Below are 26,931 nucleotides of genomic sequence, written 5' to 3'. Positions count from 1 at the left end.
TTAACCATAATAATAAATCCTTAGTGACTTCTATGGGCTATATAATTCAACTTTGAATAATGTTGATGTAAAAGCTAAATTCAGAGGAATAATTAAGATTTCATAATTCAGCATTTTGGTTTTTAGACATGACTTCTGTTTGTTCACATTTACACATGGAGAAAAGAATTCTTTGCTTTTTCTAACCATCAAAATGTATTGGAAAGCAGGTGTGGCTGGAGGCTCAGGCAGGAGCATAGTAAGGTTAAGGCCAGCCTCAGCAACTTGGCAAGACCCTGTCACAAAAGTAAAAGAGGGCTAGGGATGTAGCTCAGTGGTAGAATACCACTGGTTCAATCCCCATTAAAGTGCTCATGCATATGTGTGTGTGCGCGCACACACACACTCATACACACACACACTCACTGTATTGGAATACATAAATGATATGTACATTTTGTTTCAGAATTTGGCTAAAGTTTTTCCAGTGTTTGGTGTACTCTGTAAAAGTAATACCCACTATTTTTGGTTACTAGAATCCCTTTTGCTAAATATTTTTATTTAGCATTTAGATTCATGGAAATTGTAATTGTTCCTATACCAAATAGAAAAATCTAACCAAAAGCCTCTATCTAATGGAATTTTTAGAAAATAGTACTAAGTAATTTTAAAGTTTACTTGTATAAACTATTATTAAATATAGGTATAGTGAATGAAGGCCAAGGAATAGTGACTATGGAGTTAGGATTCTCAAAAAGTGAATACATAATCAGAACTCATTAGTAATAATGGTGGAGGATAACCAACAGCAGAGCACAAATAATTGTCAAATTACAACTATGTAGAAATGGAATTATACAAATATTTGCCACAGATTCCCAGCCTATTTATTATAGAAGTTATCATGAAAATAAAATTCCTACAACAGTTAACTTTTAGACTTTACCTTTGCCAAAGAGCTAGAGATGACTCAGGTGCACTTGACCACTGAGCCATAGCCCCAGCCCTATATTTTTTTAAAACTTGGCTTTACATTTTTATTCTTCTGGAAAAAAGAAAGAAATCAACACTCTAATGTATGACACTGGTTGAATAAGTAATGCTTCAAACCACCTAAATAAGTTATTACAAAGGAGAAAACAGCTTTTAGGAGCAAGCACCCAGCATAGGGATTTACATGTACGAAGTGCTAAATTCATAATTGTTGAATTTAACTGATAGATTAAATTGATCCAGTTGTTTTATATTTTATTTAGAGACAGGGTCTCACTGAGTTGCTTAGCACCCTGCTTTTGCTGAGGCTGGCTTTGAACTCATGATCCTCCTGTCTCAGCCTCCCCAGACACTGTGATTACAGATGTGCGCCACTGTGCCCGGCTGTTTGTTTTTGTACTGGGAATTTAATCCAGAGGTGCTTTACCACTGAGCTATATCCCCCAGCCCTTTTGATTTTTTGAGACAGGCTCTTGCTAAGTTGCTGAGGCTGTCCTTGAGCGTGGGATTCTCCTGCCTCATTTTCCCAAGTAGCTGGTGTGTGCCCCATGCCCAGCTGAGTGTCATTATTTTTAAATGACATTAGATTGAAATAGTATAAAATGAAAAGTTACATAACCTGTTTATTTATTACTTATTTATTTACTCATTCATTCATTCATTGATTCATTTATGCATGCAGAGGATTGAAACCAAGGGTACTTAACCACTGAGCCACATCCTCAGACCTTTTGAATATTGTATTTAGAGACAGGGTCTCACTAAGTTGCTTGGGGCCTCGATAAGTTGCTGAGGCTGGCTTTGAACTTGTGAATCTCCTGCCTCGGCCTCCCAGCCTGCTGGGATTAGAGGCGTGCACTACCACACCTGGCATAACCATTAAATTTAAAAGCCATCTTCATCAAATAATCTAGGCCAAGAAAATAGCAAACCTTCAAATACCATCAGTCTGACAAAATTCATTCTAATTGTGTCCTTTTGGGTTGCTTTTAGCATTCTTAAATTTAAAACTCTAATAAAATTCTTTGGGGTTTTTTTGGGGTGGGGGCTGGGAGGCAGTGATTGAGACACATGATGATGAGTCTGAAAGCAAGCTTCTGTCCTAGAGCTATTATCATGTGTGTTACGGAACCTGAACACTAGTGTCTTTGTCCAGCACAGTTGAAAGGACAGCCAGCCCTGAGGCAGAATCCCATAGTCACCATGATCTGGAGCCAGGATGGATTGCAACATTATTCCTCTAAAAGTGGTTGCCACTGAGTATCATGTAGGATAGTAGTAGAGGAAACATTATGTGCCTTAAGTCAGTTGCCCTTCCCCAAATTATTATTATATTCACGAAATTGATACCATGAACTCTCAAGAAATCCATTCTAAAAGATTCCATTTTTATTACATTAATCTGAATAACTGAATTAAAGTAAGATGAAAATTTATTCTTAGAAATCTGTCCCCTATCCCTGCTTTTTCGTATTCCAGTGCCTCCCCCCCCACCAGTTCTCTAACTGGCCCTTAGTAGTTTTCAGGACATAACCAGGTTTACCAGTTAAACATATGGAGATACCACAGTTTGGATTACTGTTGTTGGATTACCAGTGTTTCTAACTACATTTTGTGGGGAGATGTAAGTACATATTTCGACCACTTGGTGGCTTTTAAAATAAACTTTAAAAGAATGAACTTATTATCTTATTAGTATGTCATTTCTTAAGTCATACTTGAGTAGTTGATTTCCTGTGTAAAACCATAGTAATTCATATTGATGAGAAGACTGATTTCTCATGGATTAGTAGTACCTTCCTAGATTTTGTTCTGGGCTCTCTTTCTTGATTTGTCTTAGCATGTCTTCTGTTTGCACCTGTGGTCCAGTCTCATTTCACTGGTGAATAAAGACATAGTTGAACTTCAGAACAACAGTTGATCTGTTATTTGCTATTGAGAGCAGTCTCAATATATTGTTTGCTGTGATCTTTTTTGGAAATATGCATGACTAGAGTACGATGATGTTTTTTTCAACTGACCTTCAAGTTGAGGTTCTCAAAGCCTTAACTCTTTCAAGGAAAGAGATTCATTTTGTAACACCAGAGTAGATGTTGTTGATATGAATTGTAGTATGAAGGATGTATTTTACTAAAAGATGTATGTTTCTTCTTTTTTAAGAATGGTTTCATCTTATTTAGTCCACCATGGGTACTGTGCCACAGCAGAGGCCTTTGCCAGATCTACAGACCAGACGGTTCTAGAAGAATTAGCTTCCATTAAGAATAGACAAAGTAAGGACACTGTGGTGCATGGCTAACACTTGTTTTCAGATTATAAGCTTGGTTTTTTAGAAATTTATGTTTTTGTAGTTAAGAATTTTTCAAATATAATTTGACATGGATGCCTCTATAATTAGTTTTCGTGGACAATTTTGAAAATTGGCTTTAAAAATTCACATTTTAGAGTTCTATTTTAGAGTTCTCAACATATAAGGAGATAATTTTGGAGAAATTTTTCTTAATAAATGTCTATAATTTTGAAAAAAAATTCTTAAGTTTTCAGGAAATACATTTAATAAAAAGCCTTTTTAAAAAAATACTTAAAGTAGGCCTGATAAAACAGGTGAAAGAAATTAAAATATTCTTAAATTTAAATTGCTATCTAATTTTAAGATACAATTGATCTCAAGTATTGATTGCTTAGGTCCTAATACTGGCCAGGTCTACAGGGCCTGTTTTAAGCAGGAGGGGAGGTCAGCCTGATAACTGGCCCACACTTAACCATTCTAAAGCCAGTGCTGTCTTTCATCATGGTGGGCATGACTTGATGGGCAAGATCATGGTGGATGAAAGCAATCTTTTTATGGATTGTTTTGTATGGGTCACAGAGTTATAATAGTACTGATGACATTGTGTTGTAGTAAATTGTTAAACTTGTCTTCCTCACTACTTTAATAAAGCTGTCAGAGATGATCACTTACTCATTTTGTATCCTCAAGCCTAATTTAAAAGTGAATGTTCAGTGACTGTCAAATTCACATCTTTTCAAAGCCTCATATTCCTTTAAATCCCATAAGGTCCCATAAGACATTTTAAATACAATTTTTAAAAAAATATAGTCTTCAAAATTTTTCTGTTTGAAACTTCAGTATTATTTAATAGGTGTTTTTCTTCTATGCTAATTTATCAATTTTAAAAATAGTTTTAAAGGTACTTTTTAAAAATTTTCTTTTTTTTAACCTTTATTTTATTTGTTTTATTTTTATGTGGTGCTGGAGATCAAACCCAGGGCCTCACACATGCTAGGCGAGCGCTCTACCACTAAGCCACAAACCCGGCCCTGTTTTTGATTTTTTTTAAAAATGTGTTTGAAAATATTCTTTGTACATTGCTTTTATGGAAACTGATTTTAGAAAACAAAATTGAAATTAAAGCTTATTTGTTTGATTTCTCTTTTCCTGAGGATCCACTAAGCTTATGTTTTTACTCTTACAGAGCTTACTGTTTTGCTTTCTTTTTCTGAATAGGAATTCAGAAATTGGTGTTAGCAGGAAGAATGGGAGAAGCCATTGAAACAACACAACAGTTATACCCAAGTTTACTTGAAAGAAATCCCAATCTCCTTTTCACATTAAAGTGAGTTTTTAAAATAAGCTTGTTATTTGTTATATATGTATTACACATATTTGATATATATATGTTATTGCAATGAAAACCATTGTCATGCTAGCAGAGTTTAATTTTTGTTTTGCCTTCTTTAAAATATTTGTTGTGTAGTAGTTAACAAGTTATGAACACTTTTGGGGGCTTGGGGTGCAGCTCAGTAGTAGAACCCTTGCTGAACTTGTTGTGCAAGTCCCTGGATTGAATCCCTAGCATTACCACCTCTGCCCACACTTTTGTGTTAAGGACTCTAAGCAGATGGCATTTTTCCTTGTGTTTGCTCTTTTATCTGTCTTGTATTACAAATGTGAAAATTTTGTTTAGAAGAAGGGTGTCTTATTTTTTCCTCCTGAAAAGTATCTTATAGTAACTCTTCTGGGCATTTTTAAAAATATACATAAGATTTACTACTTTTACTGATTTTAAAGAATACAGTTCTGTACTTTTAAGTACACTTACATTTTTGTGCAGTTGCCCCCTACCCCAATCTCTAAAGCTTTTTCATCTTTCTAGGTTGAATCTTCGCTCATTAAACATTAACTTCTCCCATCCTTCCCTCCCCACTTAGGTCCTTCATATAGCATTTGTCTTTTTGACTGGCTTAGTCACTTAGTGTAATGTCTTCGGTTTTTTTTTTTTTTTTTTTTTTTAAATGCTGTTCAGTATTCAGTGGATCTTTATTTATTTATATGTGATGCTAAGAACCAAACCCAGTGCCTCACACATGCTAGGCAAGTGCTCTACCATTGAGCTACAACCCCACCCTTGTCTTCAAGGAATTCATCCAAATTTCCTTCCTTTTGAAAGCTGAATAATATTCCATTATATGGATATACCCCTTATTATCCATTTGTCTGTTGATTTACACTTGAATTGCTTCCATCTCTTGATTATTATGAATAACTTTGTTGTGAACATAGGTGTATAAATGTCTTGCTTTTACTTCTTTTTGGTATATACCTGGAAGTGGAATCTGGTATTTCTATGTTTGACACTTTGAAAAACTTCTATATTGTTTTCCTCCCTAGGTGCTTCTTTATATTCCCACCAGAAATGCACAAGGTTTTAAATTTCTTTACATCCCCACCAACAATTTTTTTGTGTGTTTTTTGAATACTAGCCACCATAATTTTGAGGTTTTGTTGGTTTTATGAATATTTGTTATTTTAAAAAGTCAGAAGTTACTGAACTTAAGATTTCAAGTCTTTAAGCCACAGAAATCCTTTGTAAGTCAGGTGGGAGTTATTTGGTTTTAAAGTTTAAGTAAGGCTCATTTGGGTAAGAGATTAGGAATGAGACTGAGGGTGAGGAAAGGTGGGGAAAAGGCTATTTATGAAAAGGTTGTTTATGAATCTGATGCACATAAAGCCATGCTCGCAGGCACCGATTGATTTCCTTCCAAGTACAAATGTTGTTAAAATCATTCTTAGGTTTAACAGTGGTATCTATTTTATTTATTATAGCTGCAGATAGACTTTCATTTTCTTAGTTAATCGTTATTAAAGGGGGTAGTGTTATTGTAATGTCTTGTGTTGTACTGTGATTTTTATGGAAACACCAAACTTACTGATAATTAGAAGCTTTTAAATTATTTTCAGAAATTACTATTACGTAAACAGAATGCTATTTGAAGATTCTTGTCTAAATTTTTCTTCTTTCTTTTAGAGTGCGTCAATTTATAGAAATGGTGAATGGTACAGATAGTGAAGTGCGATGTTTGGGAGGCCGAAGTCCAAAATCTCAAGACAGTTACCCTGTTAGTCCTCGACCTTTTAGTAGTCCAAGCATGAGCCCCAGCCATGGAATGAATATCCACAATTTAGCATCAGGCAAAGGAAGTACTGCACATTTTTCTGGTGAGATTCAACATTGAAACTTTCACCCATTTTTTATAATATTGAGCCCCCTAAAAATTATGTAAAAATCTGGAGGTAGATAATATGTAGTTATATATACTTGATCTCCAGGCATTCTGAAAATTGTAGATTCAGATTTGTGTGTTATCTAGTACCAAAAAGTAACAGAAAGAATAGGTGTTTCTGAGAGTAGCTTATTAGTGGGTCTTCATAAACAAATGCCAGCATTCCATATGAGTTGTCACTAAAATCCAACCATTAAGTAATGAGACGGTAACTGTGGTTTTTAATAAAGTGTGGCTTTAAAGGTGATCTGGCTGTAATATCTCATGCCAGAGCTTGTCAAAGCTAGGTTGGCATCTTTCCCTCAGTTTCCCCAGCCACTGTCGTCAGATCTGTGTCTGCCCAGGCCATATTCTCCTCTTCCCTTTTCAGCTTGCCAGTCTTCACTCTGTCATTTTTGGTGTTCTCTTCATTGAACTTCTCTTGTTCCTTGGCTTTTGTGACATCTACAGGTTTATGAGTGACCCTTATCATTCTTCTCTTTATCTCTTTAATTCTTTATTTCCCAGCACGTTACCTTCCCACTGTACATTTAACTTTGTAAAACAAATCAGGTAATGGTGCTTTTTTTTCATACTGTAGAACCTTTGGATTTTCATACTGTAGCACCTTTGCTTTTTTTCATACTGTAGAACCTTTGGTTCCGCAATCAGTATGTACTCTTTCTGCATTAATACCTCACCGTTTGTTGACCTCATCCTGCACAGTGAGAATGATTCCTGTGTCTGTATCCTCATCCACTACACCTTTTAAACATTACACAGTCACTTTAGACTTGGACAAACTCTGAGCCATGGTGTACTCATGTCAAGCGGGTATGATGGGAATATGCCACATAACAATATTTTTGTCACTGACGAGCAGCCATATATATATATGATAGTGGTCCCATGAGACTTCAGTGGAGCAGAAAAATTCCCATTGCATGGTATTTTTACTGTTACTTTTCTATGTCTAGATACACCATTTTATCATTGTGTAACAATGTCCTACAGTATTCAGTACAGCAAAATGCTATCCAGGTTCTTGGAGTAGGAGCAATGTACTGTATCATTCGGGCTTATGTGTATAGTAGGTTTATGGAAGTACAATTGAATGTCAGCATGAGGACAACATTGCCTAACAGCACATTACTCTCAGTGTATTCCTATTGTTAAGCAGTACATGATTGTAGTGCCCTCATGGGGATTGTGGGGATTAAGTAAGATCCATAAACAAGAAATATTAGAGGAGATAATAATTATAGCATACAATGAAATGCTTTCAGTACCCTCAGAAAAGCTATTTACTATTTAAATAGTCCATTGATTTCCTATATCTGAAAAATCTTAATATAAAATCAAATATGGGGACACTACTTGCAGCCTAATTAATGTTGTTTTTTGTTTCTATTTCCATATGGTACCTTTTTCCCCCCTTCCCCCCCCCCCAGGTTTTGAAAGTTGTAGTAATGGTGTAATATCAAATAAAGCACATCAATCATATTGCCATAGTAAACATCAGTCATCCAATCTGAATGTACCAGAATTGAACAGTATAAATATGTCAAGGTCACAACAAGTTAACAACTTCACCAGGTAGGTTGCTTTTGCATTAGTATAAAAGACCAAGTTATAGATGTCATCATTGTTAATAATTTTGAAAGAATCTATATGACTCATTTAGGGTCTGAGAGTTCTCAGGTTCCCACAAAGTAGAAAGTAGGGAGTCATTTCTTCAAAGTATTTCAGTTTCCTAAATGCATGTGGGCTTTTTACTTTAGTTCCTTTTTCTCCTACCTTCTTTTCCTCTGGTGAGATGATGATGACAGATGGAAGGACAGACTGAAGACTCTGGATCTTTTTTCCTGCCAGTCTCTTCAGATCACCGTGAAAATTCCATTTGTTGTTTTCAAATTAAGGCATGAATAGTATATTTAACCTCTAATTTAACATAAGATAAATTTACACCTTGATTTTTCTGTGTGAGTTTTTTTGGTAAAATGTTTAGTTTGAAAGTCTTTAACGAGCTTGCACATGACCAGTAGCTCAATCATACGGTAGCCAGTAGCTTGACAAAAGTACTGAAGGCCTTTTAGGTATCAAACAGTCCTTTAGGTATGAACTGACTTTGAGGAGCTTTGAGAGAAGATAACATCTCTTATCAATGTACTGTGAACCTTGACGTACTCAGGTTTGATATTCATGGATCCTAAAAGTCCATGAAATGTAATCACTTAAATTGAATATGAATGTTCAGGAGCAAATTCTTGTGCATTTATCCTATCTAATCATCAACATCTGAAGCAGTTTGATATTGATATGGCCTTATAACTTTAACTTAGTTTGTGACAGTGCATTTATTGGGAATGTTTATCAGTACAACATTTTTTTATTGAAGGATAGAACCTAATTTTTAGTGTGGAATCATATAGGAAATATGGTTCACCAGAAAGAAATCTGTGTTTAAAAAAATAAGTTTTTGAAAATTTGAAGATTTAATCAAAATTTTTGGGTTATCTGACACAGTGACAAAAATTTATGAAAGTAATGGTGTTGTGCAATAAGGTTATAATAGAGGACCACAAAAGTGGCAGGAAAAAAATGCCTGCCTTTTGCTGAGGAGGTTGGGATGATCTTTCACAGTAGGTAATAACATATTGGAAAATAATAACTAAGATATCATAGTAGCCACGTGTGTTGGCACACGCCTGTAATCCCAGCGGCTCGGGAGGCAGAGGCAGGAGAATCACAAGTTCAAAGGCAGCCTCAGCAAAAGTGAGGCACTAAGCAACTCAGTAAGACCCTTCTCTAAATAAAATACAAAATAGGGCTGGGGATGTGGCTCAGTGGTCGAGTGCTCCCGAGTTCAATCCCCAGTACCCTGCCCCCTCAAATATATGTAAAGAAATCATGAATGGAAATTTTTTAATGTTAAACCGTTAATGCTTTATAATTGGCACTTGATTGTTAATAAAGGTTCTGCCTTTGATGGTAAAATTGTGGTCGGTTTGTGGTTTTTCTCTTAAATACTCTCCTCATAGCTGGAAGTTGCTAAATAGACCTGTTATTACCTGAGTTCAGCTTAAATTGGAAGGGTGATGGCATAGCATCCCTTCTTTCTGTGTGTGAGAGAGAAGGGAAAGCCAGTAAATGTTTGAATTGCGTTAAACAAAAAGTCATTCAGTAACGGTTTTCCTTTATTAATATCGTTAAATAGACAAAGGTGGTAGTAACTGTTTAAACCATTTTACAGATGTAAAGGTCAATGATTAAGAGTCAGTAAGTTGCCGAGCTGATAATGCTTCCCAGGATTTAGGACTTGCAAACTGTGCTTTCCCCCCATGACTCCCACCATCTGAAATGGTCTTCCCCTTGCCCTCCTCCCCTCCGTTATAGCTTCTGTTCAGTCTGCAAAACTCAACTTCATATGTCACTGTTCTAGGATCATCCCCCAGCCCCCATGTTGTGATGGACTTTGGTCATAGTTCTGATCATGGTCACTCGACTAGACTGACTTCATTAGCTTTGCATAGGCCATTTGCTATTGGAGGACAGAGGCTGTTACATAATGTTCCTCGTACCTGATGAGCAACTTGCCTCAGAGGCTCTTAAATGTGTGTAAATGAATGAGGCCTCTCAAATATTAAATTGAAAACCCAAGTAAATAAAAAAATTAGTATGTTATTATTTTTGAAGTTTTATTTCTCTTAAGTTTGTCAAGATAATAAACATTTCTGACTGAATAAGTCTAGTGTGGAGTCCTAGGACCATTGTCCCCTTCTCCCAAAATCTTTCTTACCTTACAGATTTCACAAACAGGAGCACCTGCACCCACACATTGCATGTGCTCGATTGTGGGGGGGGGGGGTGCGCTCGCTCGCTCGCTCACTCTATCTTTCTCTCTCTCACACACACACAGGTGAATGTGCTACCTGTATTAACTAGTGATTATATTTGTTTTATTATTTAAATGAATTTATAATTGCTTTTATGATGGTAAAAGTCATTATTTTTTATTTAAGTATTTCCCTAAATTTTCATCAAATATTTACCTTTGGGTTATGAAACTATCTACCTAGATCTTCATAGGAGGAATCTTAAAAGATTAGACATAGAGTTTTGCTTGTGAGAGCGTGGGAGTTGTAGTTATTTCATTCAGTGTGGAATGAATGAAAATCAGAAACTGCCCAGAAACCATCCTACAGCAGTTGGAGATTTGTTGAGCTCCCAGCTGTTTGCAAGGTGGAATCAGGTTTTCGAGTTTAAGATCAGTCTAGGCAACCCAGTGAGACCCTGTCTCAAAAATAAAAAGTGGAAATGGAGACTCAGCAGTAGGTTAGAACTCCTGGCCGCTAATCTAGCCTCTGGGGGGTGGGGGTGAAGCTGAAAATGTGGGAGCAGATGAAACTTTTGAGTTTTGAAAATTTGTTTATTTTTATTTTTAGTGCATTACAGTTGTACATGATAGTGGGGTTCATTTTGACATTAATAAATGTATATAACAGTTTTCTGAAACCTTCATTTTGGGAATATTATTTACCTTTGAGCATTGTTGAGTAGTACCGACAAAGGCTCTAGAACCTGCAGCAGTCTAGAAGCAGTGAAGTGAGGGCAGAAGAAGGCTGTGGCCCCGGGAGTCGGGTGCAGTTGTTGGAGAGTGAGGTTTGTCCTTGACATGCTGGAAATGAGTGCAGGGAGTAGCGGGGAGGGATGGCTGGGGGGGTTCTGGGGCAGGAGTTGAACCAGGGAAGTGCAGACCTGAGTTTGAAAAATAGAATCATCGCCCTGCAGTACAACTTCTCCATATTGTTGTAAAGTCACAAAATCACTTCACTTTTGCACATCTACCTTTTTTCCCTCTCTTGTCCTCACGGGTTTGAGTTTGTTAAAAGTCAGCTATGTGTTTGGCTCTGAATCCATTCAGGATTTAACCAAAAACCTTCTTTCCAGATTGCTGTTGCCTTTTAAAGTTAGTCTATACATAGGCCATGCACTTGAGTGGTAACTGATTTTAAACAAAGCTGCAAATATGATATTTCTAAAATTAGGTTTGTTTTTTCATTTTCAGTAATGATGTAGACATGGAAACAGATCACTACTCCAATGGAGTTGGAGAAACCTCATCCAATGGCTTCCTAAATGGTAGCTCAAAACATGACCACGAAATGGAAGATTGTGACACCGAAATGGGTCTGCAGTGATATTTCTTAAATTTTTAATAAAAATGATGGCTACAAGGTTATGTTTTTACTTGTACTGATTCACAGCTGATGAGCATAAACCAAATTTAAAGAATGAATAACTTAAGCTTTTTCAGAGTGGGTTGTTAAGACAGTAGAGATACTTTTAGTTCCTTCTGAAATTAAGTGCCAGACAGTTCTCTTTGCCCAGTTTGACTTGAGTACTGTCATTAATGCGGGAGAGCTAGCTTACAGAACTTTGAGCCATTAGGATGTTTAAGGTTGAAGATCTAAAAACTTGTAGCACTTATTTCAATGAAGTCAATAAGGCCAAATGAATCAGGAATGGTGTATAAATTTTAATTAGTTTCTTAAATTCATTTAATATAAACGTGACTATATACAGTACTGTGCTAGGCACATAGAAGGTGCTTATGTAGGACCTCTCCCACTATTTAAAAAAAAAAATTTGGCTCAAAGATATATTTGTATGCATAATTTATTTTGTTGATAATTTATGTAGTAGGTTGTATCCTAAAGTCAAGTCACCAGCAAACTTTCTCATCAAATACACAGTGAAAATTATTGGATCTTATAAATTATTTGTTGGAATTTCATAGCAACATTAGATTTCTTAGCGTTCAAGATTAAAAGGTGTACATTCCAATTGTTAAAAAGGCAGTCTAGGGCTGGGGTTGTGGCTTAGCAGTAGAGTGCTCACCTAGCATGTGCCAGACCCTGGGTTTGATCCTCAGCACCACATAAAAATAAATAAAATAAAGGTATTATGTCCAATTACAACTAAAAAAATAAATATTTAAAAAAAAGGCAGCCTAGTTTTGCTCTTACATATCAGGAACCTCAACCTCCAAAGAGTATTTTAAACATAGTGATGAAGATCAAGATTACCTGGATTTGATTTCTGCAGTCGCCACATACTAGCTGTTTGACCTTGCACAAAGTGCCTAACTGGTCTGTACCTCAAGTTTCTTCATCTGTAAAATGGGTAAAATAATAACTGTCTTATAGGCCCTGGGAAGAGTAAATGAGTTATTCATTTACTGAAAGCTAAGAATACAAAGTACTTACTAAAAGTTAGCCATTATCATCATCTTCATCATATTAATGACATAGTTATTAATGACTTATGGTTATATTATAATAATATGGTTATGATATTGATAATTGTTAAGATATGTAAAAATATTTTCTAAAAATAGTATTTTTCTAATAGTGTAATTCATCCTTTTACTGATTAGTAAAATATGGTATTTTCTGTGGGTTTTTTTTTTGGGGGGGCAGGGTGGGGGGGAACAGAGAATTGAACTCGGGGGTGGGGGGGTGGGGGGCACTTGACCGCTGAGCTTCATTCCTAGTCCTAATTATATCTGATTTAGAGACAGAGTTTCACTGAGTTGCTTATCGCCTCTTTTTTGCTGAGGCTGGCTTTGAACTTGTGATCCTCCTGCTTCAATCTCCGGAGCAGCTGGGATTACAGGTGTGCGCCACTGCACCCGGCTCTTCTGTGTTTTTATTGAAGTCATTTAGTCTTAGCTTCCACAAATATTTTATTCCATCTCTGCTTATCAGTTACAGCAGCCTGAGAGGCGATTAGTATATATTTTTTCCTTTTCTTTTTTTATGTTGCTCAATACAGTTGTAGAGTTGCACTTAATTTTAAAAAGCTCATTTGTTTTTTGCAGAGCTGGTGATAGAACCCAGCCCTTGTGTTGGCTGAGCTTGTGCTCCACCCTGGAGCTGCACTGCATTAACTTTATGTTCATAAAGTTCCCCTGAGGTGTGAGACCCCTTCTGACATTAAAGGGTTGTCACCTGATTCTCAGCTGCAGGCTGGCTATTGGATCTTAGACCCTTGAGACCCAAATAAAGTACACCTTTTAGCTGCAAACTTCCGTCCTAAATTTAAAAGATGGATAAAAAATTTTAGATGAAATATTAGGAGTGACTATTAAATGAATATACCAAATGTTATTAAAATTTTATATTAGTTTCTCCATTGTTCACCATAGGTAGTAAAATACTTGGTTGTTTTGCTTACAGAAGTTGATTCAAGTCAGTTGAGACGCCAGTTGTGTGGTGGAAGTCAGGCTGCCATAGAGAGAATGATCCACTTTGGACGAGAGCTGCAGGCAATGAGCGAGCAGCTGAGGAGAGAGTGTGGCAAGAACACAGCAAATAAGAAAATGCTGAAGGTGAGTGTGCTTTCCCTCGGAGGGGTTGTAAATGGGTTCAAGGAACTGAAATGTAGTTTTGTAAAACCTTGAGGAGTGTGCTAGGAATTCTTGTTGGGGAACTTGGACCTGCTTTTTGTCCATTCGCTAGTGAAATATTTGATGGGATTAAGCAGCTGATCTACCAAGAAGAGCATTGGGCTTCAGGCGGAAAAATATGGTCCAAGTCCCAGTTCTGTTGCATTTCTGTGTTTGTGTGCCTGTGTCAGCTTGCTTTGTTAATTCTTAGTAACATTTGTTAGAGTTACTAAGAGAAGTGTGAGTGCACCGATAAGACTATAGTTGTAGTATTTTAGTAAACATTGTTCCAGGATTGCAGCAAATTGAATATATAATGTGTGTTTTTCATTTTTATGGGGATTAGTGAAGGATTGGGTCATGTTTCATGGCCAGAGTAGTTGAATTTCATTTTAAAATCTTTTGTGGGTTAATATCCACAGTCGATGGTGAGCATTGATAGTGAGTGTTCATGAATTTGGTATATTCATTTAATAATCACTTCCTAGAATTTCACCTAAATTTGCATCTGCTAAATGGAGTAAACTAGTTCAAAGTTAACCTCAATTTTGTGTATCAGTTCAAGATGGAGGAGTTCTCTACTGAAGTCAAATTGTAGTTAGTTGTGAACATGTTATGGGACTTTAAAAGTTGATTTGTTCTGAACAATTCGACCAGAAGATTTTAGAAAGATACCTCTCCCCCCCCCCCCCGCCATACCACTTGTAACCATTGCAAAAGGGAGAGATGCATATAAAATGTTCTTGAAATGATGCTTAGGTGTGGTAGGAAAGGGCAAGCCCCCTGCCCACCTCTCCAGACCTCAACTAAGAGTAACAGTGGGCAGTGCCTAGTTGCCCTTGATATAATATACTCTGCAAAAAAATCAGTAAAAGCACAGTGACTTTCGCAGTGGCCTCAGTGTACCCCCGTGTACACATATCAGTGCTCCCCTACCTAGGATGGGTGAAGGGCCTCTTGTAAAGGTTCAAAGTCTTGTAGATGACGTGTAAAAAGAAATCTATTCACCAGAGTTGGTACTTCATCTACTGTGTAGCACAATAAGTGCTATTTCTGACGGGGACCCTGAGCTACTCCCAGCCCCTCACCCCCCAACCCCAAGGTGAAATTACAATTTTTTAAAAAGTTAAATAAAATTAGTATATATTAGAATTCAAATCAAACATTCATGTATCAGAAAACTAGCTGTCCATATTTGCTTTAGAAGTTTAAAATTTTCTTAAAGTTAGAATATGCCTTAAGTCTCCCCGCCCACCTTTAAATATTTCTCTAATGTGTCACCTCTAATGTATAGTACCAATATACATCATTGCACAACATTTTAGAACTTTTCCTGAAATCAAAAGTGCTTAGAGGAAGCTTAATACTTTGTCTCTATTATTTTAGATTTCTAAAATTATCTGGAAAACTGAGTATTTCTTTGCTAAGTTCTGAGAATATTTTAGGACAGTGTCTCTTAGTCTTGTTGGTATCTGAATCCTTTAAAAATTAAGGATTCCCAAAGAGTTTTTTTGTTTATGTTGTTTGCATCTATTGATACTTACCATATTGGAAGTTAGAACTAGTTGTTCATGTTGGTGCAAGCCTGTGTTCCCAGGTGCTTGGGAGGTTGAGACAGGAGTATCACAAGTTGGAGGCCAGCCTGGGCAATTTAGTGAGACCCTATCTCAAAATAAAAAAGACTGGGGGATACACCACAAAGGTAGAGCATTTGTCCAGCCTATGCAAGGACTTGGAGTCAGTCCTTAATACTGCAAAGTGTATTATTAAATTTAGATAGGGTTCCCCCTATCTTACAACAAAAGTATTTTTAAAAGGGTTGGGGATGCAGCTGCATACTAGAGCAGTGGCCTAGCATGCCTGAGGCCCTGGGGTTTTCCTTCCGTACGAGGGGGGGAAAGTTGTGAAAGTTTAGATTTTGAATTCTGAAGCTGAAATTAGTCATTGATCCTACAGTAAACTCATTAAGTAACATTTTAAAGAAAAATAGCTCTCTTCCCCAAGCCAGCCTCTCTCCAAGATGAGTAGTAGTGTTGCTTTATATTTTTTGCAAATCTCTTCAATGCTTGCTTTAATAGATGAGCTGGATTCTTATACCTATTTCTGAATCTGTTGTGATACACACATCATATAGCCTCTGGAAAACTCGACTTTATAGTTATGAAAGAATGTAAGTAAAAAAGACAAAGAATATCTTAGTGTCATTATGAAAGTAGTTTCGACTTCACAGATCTCCTCAAAGGGCCTTCTTGGATTTGTGTGTCCCACGACTGCATTTTGAGAACTCGTGTGTTAAAGTGATATTTGAGATTATGAAATGTGTTGACGAATTCTTAAGACATTTTTATACTTCTGACTTGATTGTCTTGTTAGAATTTATACTAATTGAGCAGCGTGAAGGAAGGTGTGATTTATGTGGTACCTTTTAAATTTGATTATATGCCATTAGCTTACTATGTTTTTTATTTTAAATTGCACAAAGCTCAGAAAATGTTATTATGGCTCTGTTTCTTAAAGATATTTCTTGATTAATTGATTTATTCACACTGAATTATGTGAAGATGTTACTCATCTTTATTCAAAGACTATGGATGGCTTTGATTTTGTACCTCTGACTGCTGCGCAACTCCCAAACTCTTTAGGGGGCTCTCTTAATATTCTCAGCTGTTTCCTTCTCATTCCTCAGACTTAACCTTGATCCACACAAGGATGAATAACTGACCCACTTTATAAGGAGTCAAAGAAAAAAGACTAGAGAAGAGCATCTGAAAACATTTTTTGCTGTAGTTAAGTCTTAGAAATCACCCTCCCCTCCTCAGACTACATGTGATGGTAGTTATTTTTCAATTCTTAAATATTTTGGAATTGGCATAAACTTCTGAATCCCATGCTTTCGGGTCACTTGACAACATGGCTATGTTCCAAGAAATGTGTTGTTAGGTAGTTTGTCTTTTTGTGCACCCATCAGAGTGTACTTAAACAGACCTACACACCTTGGCTGTACAGTGGGCATGTGGCGTGGCCTGGGCTTGGTAGTCACGCATTACCAAGTGTGGTCTACCTAATATACACAAGTGGCAGTGTAGTAGGTTTGTTTACACCAGCACCCCCCCAAACAGGTGAGCGTGCATTGGGCTAAAACATGACACCAGCTATGCTGTCACTAGTCCACAGGAATTTTCAGCTCCATTAGTCTTAGAGACCACTGTTACGTACGCGGTCTGTCACTGGCCTGGATGTCTTTATGCAACACATAACTGTACAAACAGGCAAGATGGAAGTTGAAGGTAACATTTATCTAAATCAGGGAATGGGGTGGAGGGTAGTGGCTGAGCACTTGAGGTCCTGGGTTGGATCCTCAGCACTGCAGGGAAAAGAAAGAAAAAAAAAAAAATAGCATCCCAGACTGGGAAAAAGGAGTTTAAAGATTACAGTAGACTAATGACTTGGAAGGATTATTTCATGTATCTATCTCTCTCTCTCTATCTCTCTCTCTCTCAGCTTGGAACCAGCTCTCAGCTTATGAACATAACAGTTGAACTATTTGAGTTGAAAATCAAATTGTTTGTTTTCAACAGGATGCTTTCAGTTTACTAGCATATTCAGATCCTTGGAATAGCCCAGTTGGAAATCAGCTTGACCCAATTCAGAGGGAACCTGTGTGCTCAGCTCTTAATAGTGCAATATTAGGTAAGTAAAACCAAAAAGCACAACTTCACCTAGCCTCTCAGAATATTTGAGGGTATTTGTGCTAACATTTATATATTTCTTAGTAAATATAGGTTGATTGTATACAATAAAACCTTTAATTTGGGGGCAGTTCTCTTCAAAGGTAATTTAGAGAACAGTGATTTTTTCACCTGACTTTTAGATTCTGATTCTCCAGACAACATGGGACTTCAGTCCTGTTTAGACGGCTGCTCAGCTGTCAGCCCTGTTAGGGTTCAGGTCTTTTAGTCACACATTTCAAACTATTTTAGGAAGACGTGGGCAGTGTTACACAGTGGAAGACTTGCAGTGAAGGACTGGGGTGATCTCGGTACTCACATTTAATTAACTTTTGTAAGGGGCAGACCTTTATAAAGTTCATTAAGTCTTTATTTGTTAAGGACTAATACTGATGTTTGGGAATGGGACTAGTGTCCTTCGTGTGGTAGTTAATTTGTGTAATAGTAAATGATATGAATTTCTTTTGGTTAATGTGTTTTTGGTTATACAGAATCCACTTAGCTCTACTGACAAAAATAATAGAAATTAGTAACAATAGTGGCTCTGTAGGGAAGACTGTTGTTTGAAATTATTACACTATAGCTGGTCATGCAGTCCTAATTGCCAGGTACAACTCAAACTTGGGCAGAGTTTTTGGAGAAAAGTGACCAGTTTTCTTATTTGTTGGGTTCCTCAAAGGAATTAAATTGTTCTGGAACCTATCTAAGATGTGTATTCTTACTGTGCTATAATAGGTTCAGCTATAATTAGTGCTTCAGTTCATTAACTGTCATTCCTGTAAAATTAATGACAAATTATAAATTACTATGCATATTTATATTGTGTGGTATTATATAGATTTTCCTACATATAGTGCATAATGCATTTATATGTAATTCTTATGATTTTCCTATGTCTAAAAATTTAAGTATGTTTATTACTGGATGCCTCTGTTGGCTAAAATGAGACTGTAATCGTGTACCTAATGAATGTATTTGAGCAAGGTTAATTATTTCCCTGTTAGTCTTCAAGAGTCATTTTTTTAAAAAAACTTTTTCAGCATTAGTAAATGAGTTCTTTAATAATCTTAACCCACAGATGTTTTGAAAAGTATTGTTATCACTGGTCTGTGTACCTTGAATACTTTTCAAGGAATTCTCATTTCCTTTTCCCTTATACCTTTACATTCTAAGCTTGCTTTTGATTTTTTTTTTTTTTCTTTTTCCCCTGCTTTGATTCTTTAGGAAGTATTTTCTCTCATCACCATAGTGCCATTTGGGAAGGGCGGGGGTTACAGGGATTGAATCCAGAGGTGCTTAACCACTGAGCCACATCACTAGTCCTTTTTAAAAAAAAAAAAAAAAATTTTAATTGTAGTTGGACACAATACCTTCATTTTATTTATTTACTTTTATGTGGTACTGATGATTGAACCCAGGGCTACACACGTGCAAGGGGAGCGCTCCACCGCTGAGCCACAACCCAGCCCCAAATCACTAGTCTTTTGTAAATTTGACCAGATATAAGTTGCTGAGGCTGGTTGAATTCACAATCCTCCTGCCTTAGCCTCCCGAGCCACTTGCACCATCACACCCAGCCTGTTGCTATTCCAAGTTCTGAATCAAGAGGAGTTGAATTATATGGGGCTCCTTACCAGCTGTGTATCTCTGTATTTGCCCTTTCTTGTCAACTATGCCAATGAGAGACTAGTAAATTTTACTAATAGAGAATCCCCATAAATTCGGACACCGGTCAACAGAGAAATTACCAGCTTCTGAGTTAGACTACTTTTACCTTTACTTTTTTGTCTCTGCAAGTAATAAATGTGTTAATTATTGCACTTCTGCTCCAGCTGACAAATTTATGGTATGTAGCACTCTAAAAACTTCCACTTTTAAAGTGTCTTAACTATCAATTTTAAGTTGATTCCTCCAAAATTTTAGGGTGATCCTTCTGTATGTTCTCTGACATCACTATTATCTACCCCAGATATCACTGACCACTATGCTTTGGGGGTAGGCGGGCAGCTTCAATTGAATTCTGTCCTCTCAAGGTGGTGGGTGTCACTGGAAACTTAATGAAAACCTGGTTCTCCCCCTGGTTAATGTCAACCCACTCTGGTCAAGTGGAAGAGAAATATTAAATATTACTTCCCAGACCGAATGTCAGATAAGTTGCTTTCCCATCATAGGTACGTGTCTGATACTTTCAGAGCATGATTTTTCAAGTTTTTCTCTGTTGGTCACCTGGGAACAGTATGGTGGAACAGTATGTTCAAGGCATCACTCTGCCTTTGCTAGTGAGGTCATAGGAAGCCATATAGGCAGATACTTGAGTAGGAAACACAATGTTTTCTTGATTATTTTAAAAAATGTCTTACTGCTGTTTGTTTTTTAAATCCTTTTTTCTCAGAAACCCACAATCTGCCAAAGCAACCTCCACTTGCCCTAGCAATGGGACAGGCTACACAATGTCTAGGACTGATGGCTCGATCAGGAATCGGCTCCTGTGCATTTGCCACAGTGGAAGACTACCTACATTAGCTATGCATTTCAAGAGCTCACACTTATATTGTGGCATATAGTCAACATGGAAGTTAGACCAGCTCGGCTGATTTGAAATTTAGATTTTTTTAATTATGTACTGGGGACAGGTTTTTGTCGCTTTACATTGCTTCCTAGTTTACAGCATGATGCAAATGATTTTCTAACTTAGTGTTAGGAGAAATTATTTTCCATCTTTAACCTCTTAGTTGTCTAAGAGTTAAATATTACTGAATTTCAGACATTCAAATCGATCATCAGAAATCCTTTAAAAAATTACCTAAAACAAACCAAAAAGTCCTGCCTTCTTTGTGGGGAGAAGAAGGGGAGAGGAAATGGAACAAGTTGTGTTTGTGTTAGCATGTGGGTGATGTAAACTTCAAATTGGGAGATGTTCCGACCCCCGCTCCCATATAAGCATTCAATCAGTGTAACTTGCAAAATGCATAAACATCCGACAGTTTGAATTTATAGTGTTGATGGAAGAAATCATTTTTAATGTGTACTGTAAAACTTGAAATACTCAGGAGCTGAGTGAATATGTTCGTTGCTACTTACAATCCCAACCTGTTAGTCCCAGTAGTTTTGTTTTAACATGGTCTTTTCAACTTTGTTTCCTGTTTAATTACAGATGACTTCTGTTGTAGACTCACAAGTTTAACTGTTGTATTATAACAGTATTACATGTCAACAGTGTGGTTATGACCTTTATTTATATAAAAACCAAATATTTAGTCAATTTACTGTGTCTTAATTTAATCTTTGTACACCTTCCATTTTTAAGTGCTTAAATGAGTACTATATTGCAATAAAAATGTAGTGATATAATTAACCAGCCATTAAAAATTTACTTCTACAGATACTAGCGTGTCAGTTGAGTTTATATACATATTAGGCATATGTATACGTTTATAATGTAGAATTAGAGCAATTAATGTCGATGGTTTTAACTGCTTCTGAGTTTGACACCCAGACACCTAAGACTGACTTTGTTTACTGGATTGAAAAAAAAAAAAAGGAAAATAATTTTAAGACTACTTTTTCTTTCAGGGCTCTCAAAGATGAGAAGGCATGATCATATTCCAGAAAGATGAAGTACAGCTAAATATTTCTCCAAACACAGACTTATGGTTTTTATAATGACACTTTGAAAAGATTTTTATAAGAGAAATGAATGCTCTAAATTCTCTACATACACAGTACAGATTCTTTATTTGGCTTTTACTTTGATTTATTAGTTTTCATCTTTCTGAACATCCACCGTCGTTTAAACCTCTTGGCGTTTTGTTTTTTCTGGATTCCTAGAATAGAAAGTTTTATATAAGAATATTAAATATTAGTTAAAATTCCTGAGAAATGTAAAACTCAAGACATTCTTTTGAAGATTCTCTGGTTCATGTGAATGGGATGTAAAACTAGATCTGTTCAATTATCATTACAAAACTATTGTCCTCAAAAGAACATTCAACTTACAAAAGTATCAGAGCTGAAAATAGAGTTGAATCTTACCCCAAGCATGATTCAAAAACTGGGCTGCAGCCTTTTTCACCGGTAACCTCTTGTTGTCAAGAGACAGAAACTTATTTACTAAAAAAGAGAATCATTTATCATTTCCTTGTTTATTTTGCAGTAAAAAATGAGCAAAAATAGTCCACAAGCAAATTACCAGTAGTTCTGTTGGTTCCTGGGCCATACAGAGAATTATGTATAAAGGCTTTGGCGGCTTGTTGCTTTGAATCTCTCAGATCTTGGTCTTTTAGCCTTAGGGCTAAATAGCTTTTCTGGCTGGTGATCAACACAAAAGATCAAAATAAATGGCATGCGCTTTCATAAACAGCTTTATTTTTTTGTGGTGCTAGGGACCAACCAGGCAGAGGGTCTCTGAGAAACACAGACGCCCCTCCCTGGCTTATTTTCAAAGGAATTATTTTTTCATTTCAAATAGTAATATAAAAAACTGTAATTCTAATTTTGTATATATACAGATACAACTAAAGTATAGGGTGGTTTTATAAGAAAGTCACAACTTCGCATAGCAAGTAAATGTGTGTGTGTGTGTGTGTGTGTGTATATATATATATATATTTTTTTTTTGCAAAGGATCCAATCTGAAAGTGCTAGTAATTAAAATATTTTCCCACACAAGCCAAGCTAATGCTTTTATCCGTTTTTTTTTATAGGGGGGCAGGGTGATTACCTGGCAGACTGTACTTTTTGTACTTTAACTTTCTTGGAGTCACTTCCTTTTTCACACTCTTCGTTTTTCTTTTGCAAATTAACTGAAAAATTGAGTTCCATTTTCTGATTAGCATTCAAGCTTACTTTTAAGTCTCTATTACAGACTTGCCTGGGTATAGGTTTTATTTATAAGAAGCAGAGGTCACAGGCTTATGCTAACCTTGGCTAGACCTAGGCCTGTGCTAAGGAAGGGCCGAGTAACATTGAACTAAAATATTTTTAAATGTACTTGACACAGGAGAAGTTCATAAATGAGAACAATTCATACCTTCTTTCAACTTTCCTGGTGATTTCTTTATGCTAAGGGAAGAAGAAGAAAAAAAGATTACAATGGCAGAGTACTTAAAACATGCTACACAATTCCTGGCTTTACGTAATTCGCCCCCCCCCCATTATCGGCATCCTCAATTTTTACTCAGGATCTCTGTTTTGGGAAAGCAAAAGGCTTTCTGCAATGCACCATACCAATTCTCAATCAATGATCTAGTATTATGAGGATCACAGTACCTTCTCAGGATTTAAATCTGAAAGCATATTACTAGGCTTCAAAGCAGTAGAATGGAGTCTTGAACAGAATTAATAGAACCAAAGGTAGGCCTAATCTCACAGTTGGAGAAATCACAGAGGATAATTCAACAGTTTATAGTCACTGGAGAAAAGGATCAGACTGATGACAACTGACAAAGTATGAGTATACAGAGTACAATGCAGAACCATTTGCAACAAAAGGTCACAAAGGAGGAAATCAAAAGAGGGTGTCACTTTTAAGTTGATTTTAAAATAATGAAAGAGGATTCAACAGCCGGAGCTACATATGTATTTAAGACATGAATTGGCCAGGTGTGGTGGCACACACCTGTAATCCCAGCAGCTGGGGAAGTTGAGGGCAGGAGGATCCTGAGTTAAAAGCCAGCTTCAGCAAAAGCAAGGCCCTAAGCAACTCAGAGAGACCCTGTCTCTAAATAAAACACAGAGCTGGGATGTGGCTCAGTGGTTGAGTGTCCCTGAGTTCAATCCCCTGTACCAAAAAAAAGGAAAAAAGAAATTCTAGAAAACTTTTTATTAAAAAAGTTGAAAACTATTGGCCTACATAGAAGGGGGCTAAACTTTTGAACTTAAAGCAGTTAAGGGGAGCCAAGAGGGATGACCTTAAAAGTCTAAAATCAGTCAGTCTTGAGTCCATGAGCTAGAGGGAGATGACAACTGCTGACTTTTAAATGTCATGGATGGCAAAGTCACTAAATGGGGAAAAGAGGAAGAACAGTGTCAGGTAAGGCAAGATTGAGAAAAGCTGAGTTTTAGGAGCTTGCTGGGTAACTGTCTTGTACTCCACTAAATATTAAAACACTTGTATTCAACACTGTCTATCCTTTTTTGCCCCAACTGCAAAAAGTGCTCAACAAACTTTATTCAATGAATACACTGCAATTAGGAACTCAGAAGCTAGAGTTATCTAGGGGAATAAACAAAACTAAGCCCTAAAAAGTGCCATATTTCCCTCTTTCCACCAAATTTAAATATCCCCATTGTGAAGCTTATTAACTTAGGTTCCGTAATTCCTTCAATTACATGGGTGGATTCCAGCCTGGAGTCCCGAGATGGCTGGCTACGTGTGAGTGAGCAAGAACATAACAAGGTCCAGTACTCACTCAGTGTGCGGTGCTGCAGTTAACTGTTCTAGAAGAGAATCTGGAAGTAGTTTTCTTTTCTTTCAGGAAAAAAAAAAAAGACATTAAAAAATCAGTGCTGTGCGTAAGACGACACCTGGTTACAAGTCCCCATCTTAAGGGCAGCTGGACTTTGGGGCTGGACACTCCGGCTCTCGAGCCCGGGGGCGGGGACACTGGGCTCAATGAATGACTTCCCACGCTCTCCAGACCTGTGAGAAACAGGAGGGTGTCCTCAGCTCCCCGCCTCGGGTCACTTAGGAGTTGAAAGGACTTCAAGCAGGACCACCTGGAGGCACTTCTCCGAGCTGCCCACACGAGACAGCGAAGCGACCAGACGCTGCGTCTGAACCAGCTTCCTTCACAAATGGCCCCGTTTCATCTCGGCGACCGAGACTCCGACGGAAGAAACCACCGCCGCGATGCCCAACGACCGGGGCGTTTCGCGTTCACAGCTCGTCCACCCGCGTTTCCGAGGTGGGCAGCGGAGGGCCCTGGCGCCTCGGTCCGGCCGCGCGCCGTCTCCCGCGCACCAGGTCGGCAGCCCCGCGCGACAGCGCGCCCCGCCCGGCCCGGCCAGCTGGCTGCAGAACGCGGCGCCCCGCCGCCCTCCCACCTTCTGCTCGATGAACAGCTCCTCGCGCCGCTTCCTCTTCTCCTTCAGCAGCGTTTTATCCCTGGGAGAAAGGACGCGGGTCAGCGGGCAGGGCCGAGGCGTCGCCAGCGCCCGTGCTCCCCGCCGGCCCGCGGGCTCCGAACCTGCGCACGGTCTCGCGCACCCGCCGCTCCTCTTCTCTCGCTTCGGCCTGGGCGCTGGCGAAGGTCAGCTCCTCGGGGGCCTCGTCGTCAAGCTCGTCCTCCCCGTCCTCATCCTCCAACGGCTCAGCGGCCGCGCCGCTGCTGGGCTGCCCTAGCAGCAGGCCGTGCTCCGCCTCCTCCGAGGCCGGCTGGCCTTCATCCACCATCGCCTCCGCCGACGCGGGGGTGCGGGACGCGCGCGGCCGGAGCTGCACCATGGCTCACGCTGCGCCGATCAGTCTGACTTCTGACCCGGAAACAGCCGCCAGCTGAGCGCGGCTTGGAAGAGTAAGCGACGTGAACTTTTATCGCCCCCTGCAGGTTTGGAGGCCCCAGGGCACGGAAGCGCGTGCGCAAGATGAGGGGCGGGGCCTATTCCCATGGGGCGTGGCCCAGGCCTACGGGGGCGCGTTCTCTCGCGACAAGCTAGTTGAACGCGCGAGCTCCCGTGGCGCCACAGCTGCCCAGGTCGGGCTACCCTCCTCCGCTGAGGGAACGTTCGCTGTCCGGTGCCTTTTTTAGCACTGGGTTCGGTTAGGTCCTAAGTTCATCGGTATTTGTGGGTATGGCTCCAAGCGCCTCGCAGCTTCCACCGGGAAGAAATGCGCTCTAGCGGAAGGACGCCGATGCCCTCCCTCCTGCTGTCACCCACCGGGGACGCAGCCTGGCTTGGCTAAATCCTCAGCATCAGACGCGCGCCTGGCGACCTCGGCCGCGCGGCCGCTCGGTCTGTGTGGCGCCCCCGGAGAACAGACGCTTGGTGAGTCTAGAACCCTCGTCGGTTCCCGCCCGCGACTGACCTTCAGCCGCCGCAGATGGGAGTGCGACCCGGCGCAGCCCAGGACACCGTCACGTTGAACGTGGCGCGCTCCTTCTGCCCCCACCCCGTGTATTCTCCATGCACAGAGGCCTCGCGATCCGTCTGTCTCTCCCACCCGTTGTACAGTACGGTTGATCACTCATTCTCCCAACAAATCAGCTGCTTCCCGCGTGCCGTGCCCCTGCGCTGTGCCCTCTGCTGACGCACACTCCCCACCAGAACCCCTTCTAGCACTCAGAAGCTCGCCCCAGGCGAGTTCCAGCACCGTCCACTCGTCGCTGCTGGGTGGAGCCCCAATTGTCTTCTCTGAGCCTTGCACTGACGTCTACTGCCGCTCTTTCCACACTGTGTAAGTTTACGGTGGTGGTTCCGACCACGCCGTGAACTGGAGGGTAAGACGCAGGCCTTGCTGATCATTTCACTTATAATGACCATCATATGGTGGGATGTTCAGTAAATGCCCCTTCGAACTGAATAATTCTCACTTATATTTGAAATTAAACTAAAAAAAAAAAAGATCTGAAATCTCTGGTCTTTGGTCAGATAGAAATTATAAAACAAAAACATTTAGACTTCTTGAGAGTGTGTTGACTTCCACAGTTGCTAACACTCAGAAAATGCATAAAATTAACCTGGAGGAGTCCAACAACAAACCTATTAAGTGCCTGATAGTACTGCACTTAAAAAACTGCATCCCAGCATCACTTTATTACTGGTGTCACCTGTCCCCTCAGTGTATACTCCTGACCCATCCAGCTAAAGTGGGAACTGATTCCTCAGGATGCTTGGTTGGTTCTCCAGACTCCTGTAGGCCTCTTTGCACACAAAGGATCTTTGGGATTTATTAAATACAAAGACATTCATATGCAGTGGCTTGTCACCTGTTACTATAAACCTAAGGGCATAACATTAATTCTTCAAGGGGCTGAGTGACATGGCAGAGGTCTGTAATCCCTCAGGGGAAGCCCACCTAATCCAAGGGATGGTATTATGTATGACCTGCATACACTTGAACTCGGGCCTCCTCACAGCCCAGCTTCAGGTAAGCCAAGGGCCCTGAGAGCCCACTAGCTTGTGGTGTTGAGTAAGGAGTAGTAGTCTTACTTCTCTAGTCCAAGGTAATAAGGGTATCATTATGAAAGACCCAGGGGGAAAACTCCCATCAGAATTCAGTACCAGGGAGGGCTTGCG

General features: G+C 39.0%; 2 protein-coding genes across 3 annotated transcripts in view; one reads left to right on the top strand and one right to left on the bottom strand.

Moving 5' to 3' along the window:
* Nucleotides 1-21,077, top strand: part of Ranbp9 (RAN binding protein 9) — an 88,619-nt gene extending 67,542 nt beyond the window's left edge. For both annotated transcript variants that reach the window (XM_026384630.2, XM_077802065.1), the window contains exons 7-14: nucleotides 3,133-3,245; nucleotides 4,481-4,589; nucleotides 6,282-6,472; nucleotides 7,968-8,112; nucleotides 11,585-11,706; nucleotides 13,758-13,909; nucleotides 17,545-17,656; nucleotides 20,087-21,077. In XM_026384630.2, coding sequence (XP_026240415.2) covers nucleotides 3,133-3,245; nucleotides 4,481-4,589; nucleotides 6,282-6,472; nucleotides 7,968-8,112; nucleotides 11,585-11,706; nucleotides 13,758-13,909; nucleotides 17,545-17,656; nucleotides 20,087-20,217 — 1,075 coding nt within the window. In that variant the 3' untranslated portion in view covers nucleotides 20,218-21,077. The remainder of the gene's footprint in view (nucleotides 1-3,132; nucleotides 3,246-4,480; nucleotides 4,590-6,281; nucleotides 6,473-7,967; nucleotides 8,113-11,584; nucleotides 11,707-13,757; nucleotides 13,910-17,544; nucleotides 17,657-20,086) is intronic.
* Nucleotides 21,078-21,410: 333 nt separating this feature from the next.
* Nol7 (nucleolar protein 7) lies at nucleotides 21,411-25,233 on the bottom strand. Its single transcript, XM_026384636.2, has 8 exons — nucleotides 24,882-25,233; nucleotides 24,739-24,799; nucleotides 24,105-24,163; nucleotides 22,724-22,755; nucleotides 22,415-22,496; nucleotides 21,884-22,002; nucleotides 21,727-21,804; nucleotides 21,411-21,518 (listed from the first exon to the last, which is right to left on the bottom strand). The coding sequence occupies exons 1-8, from the start codon at nucleotides 25,136-25,138 to the stop codon at nucleotides 21,439-21,441; spliced, it is 768 nt and encodes a 255-aa protein (XP_026240421.1). The 5' UTR covers nucleotides 25,139-25,233; the 3' UTR covers nucleotides 21,411-21,438.
* Between the last annotated feature and the right edge of the window lie 1,698 nt (nucleotides 25,234-26,931).

The sequence above is a fragment of the Urocitellus parryii genome, chromosome 8, assembly GCF_045843805.1.
Source record: "Urocitellus parryii isolate mUroPar1 chromosome 8, mUroPar1.hap1, whole genome shotgun sequence".
Lineage (NCBI taxonomy): Eukaryota > Metazoa > Chordata > Mammalia > Rodentia > Sciuridae > Urocitellus > Urocitellus parryii.
The sequence above is the reverse complement of the archived record's forward strand: the minus strand, read 5'-3'. Positions and strand labels throughout refer to the sequence as shown.

Excerpts from the sequence above, each read along its gene's own strand:
- Nol7 (XM_026384636.2), bottom strand. The coding sequence starts at position 25,138 with ATGGTGCAGCTCCGGCCGCGCGCGTCCCGCACCCCCGCGTCGGCGGAG. Across the intron at positions 22,756-24,104 it reads ACTGCAGCACCGCACACTGA|CATAAAGAAATCACCAGGAA; the intron begins GTGAGTACTGGA and ends TTCTTCCCTTAG. Across the intron at positions 22,497-22,723 it reads ACCAGGAAAGTTGAAAGAAG|TTAATTTGCAAAAGAAAAAC; the intron begins GTATGAATTGTT and ends TCAATTTTTCAG.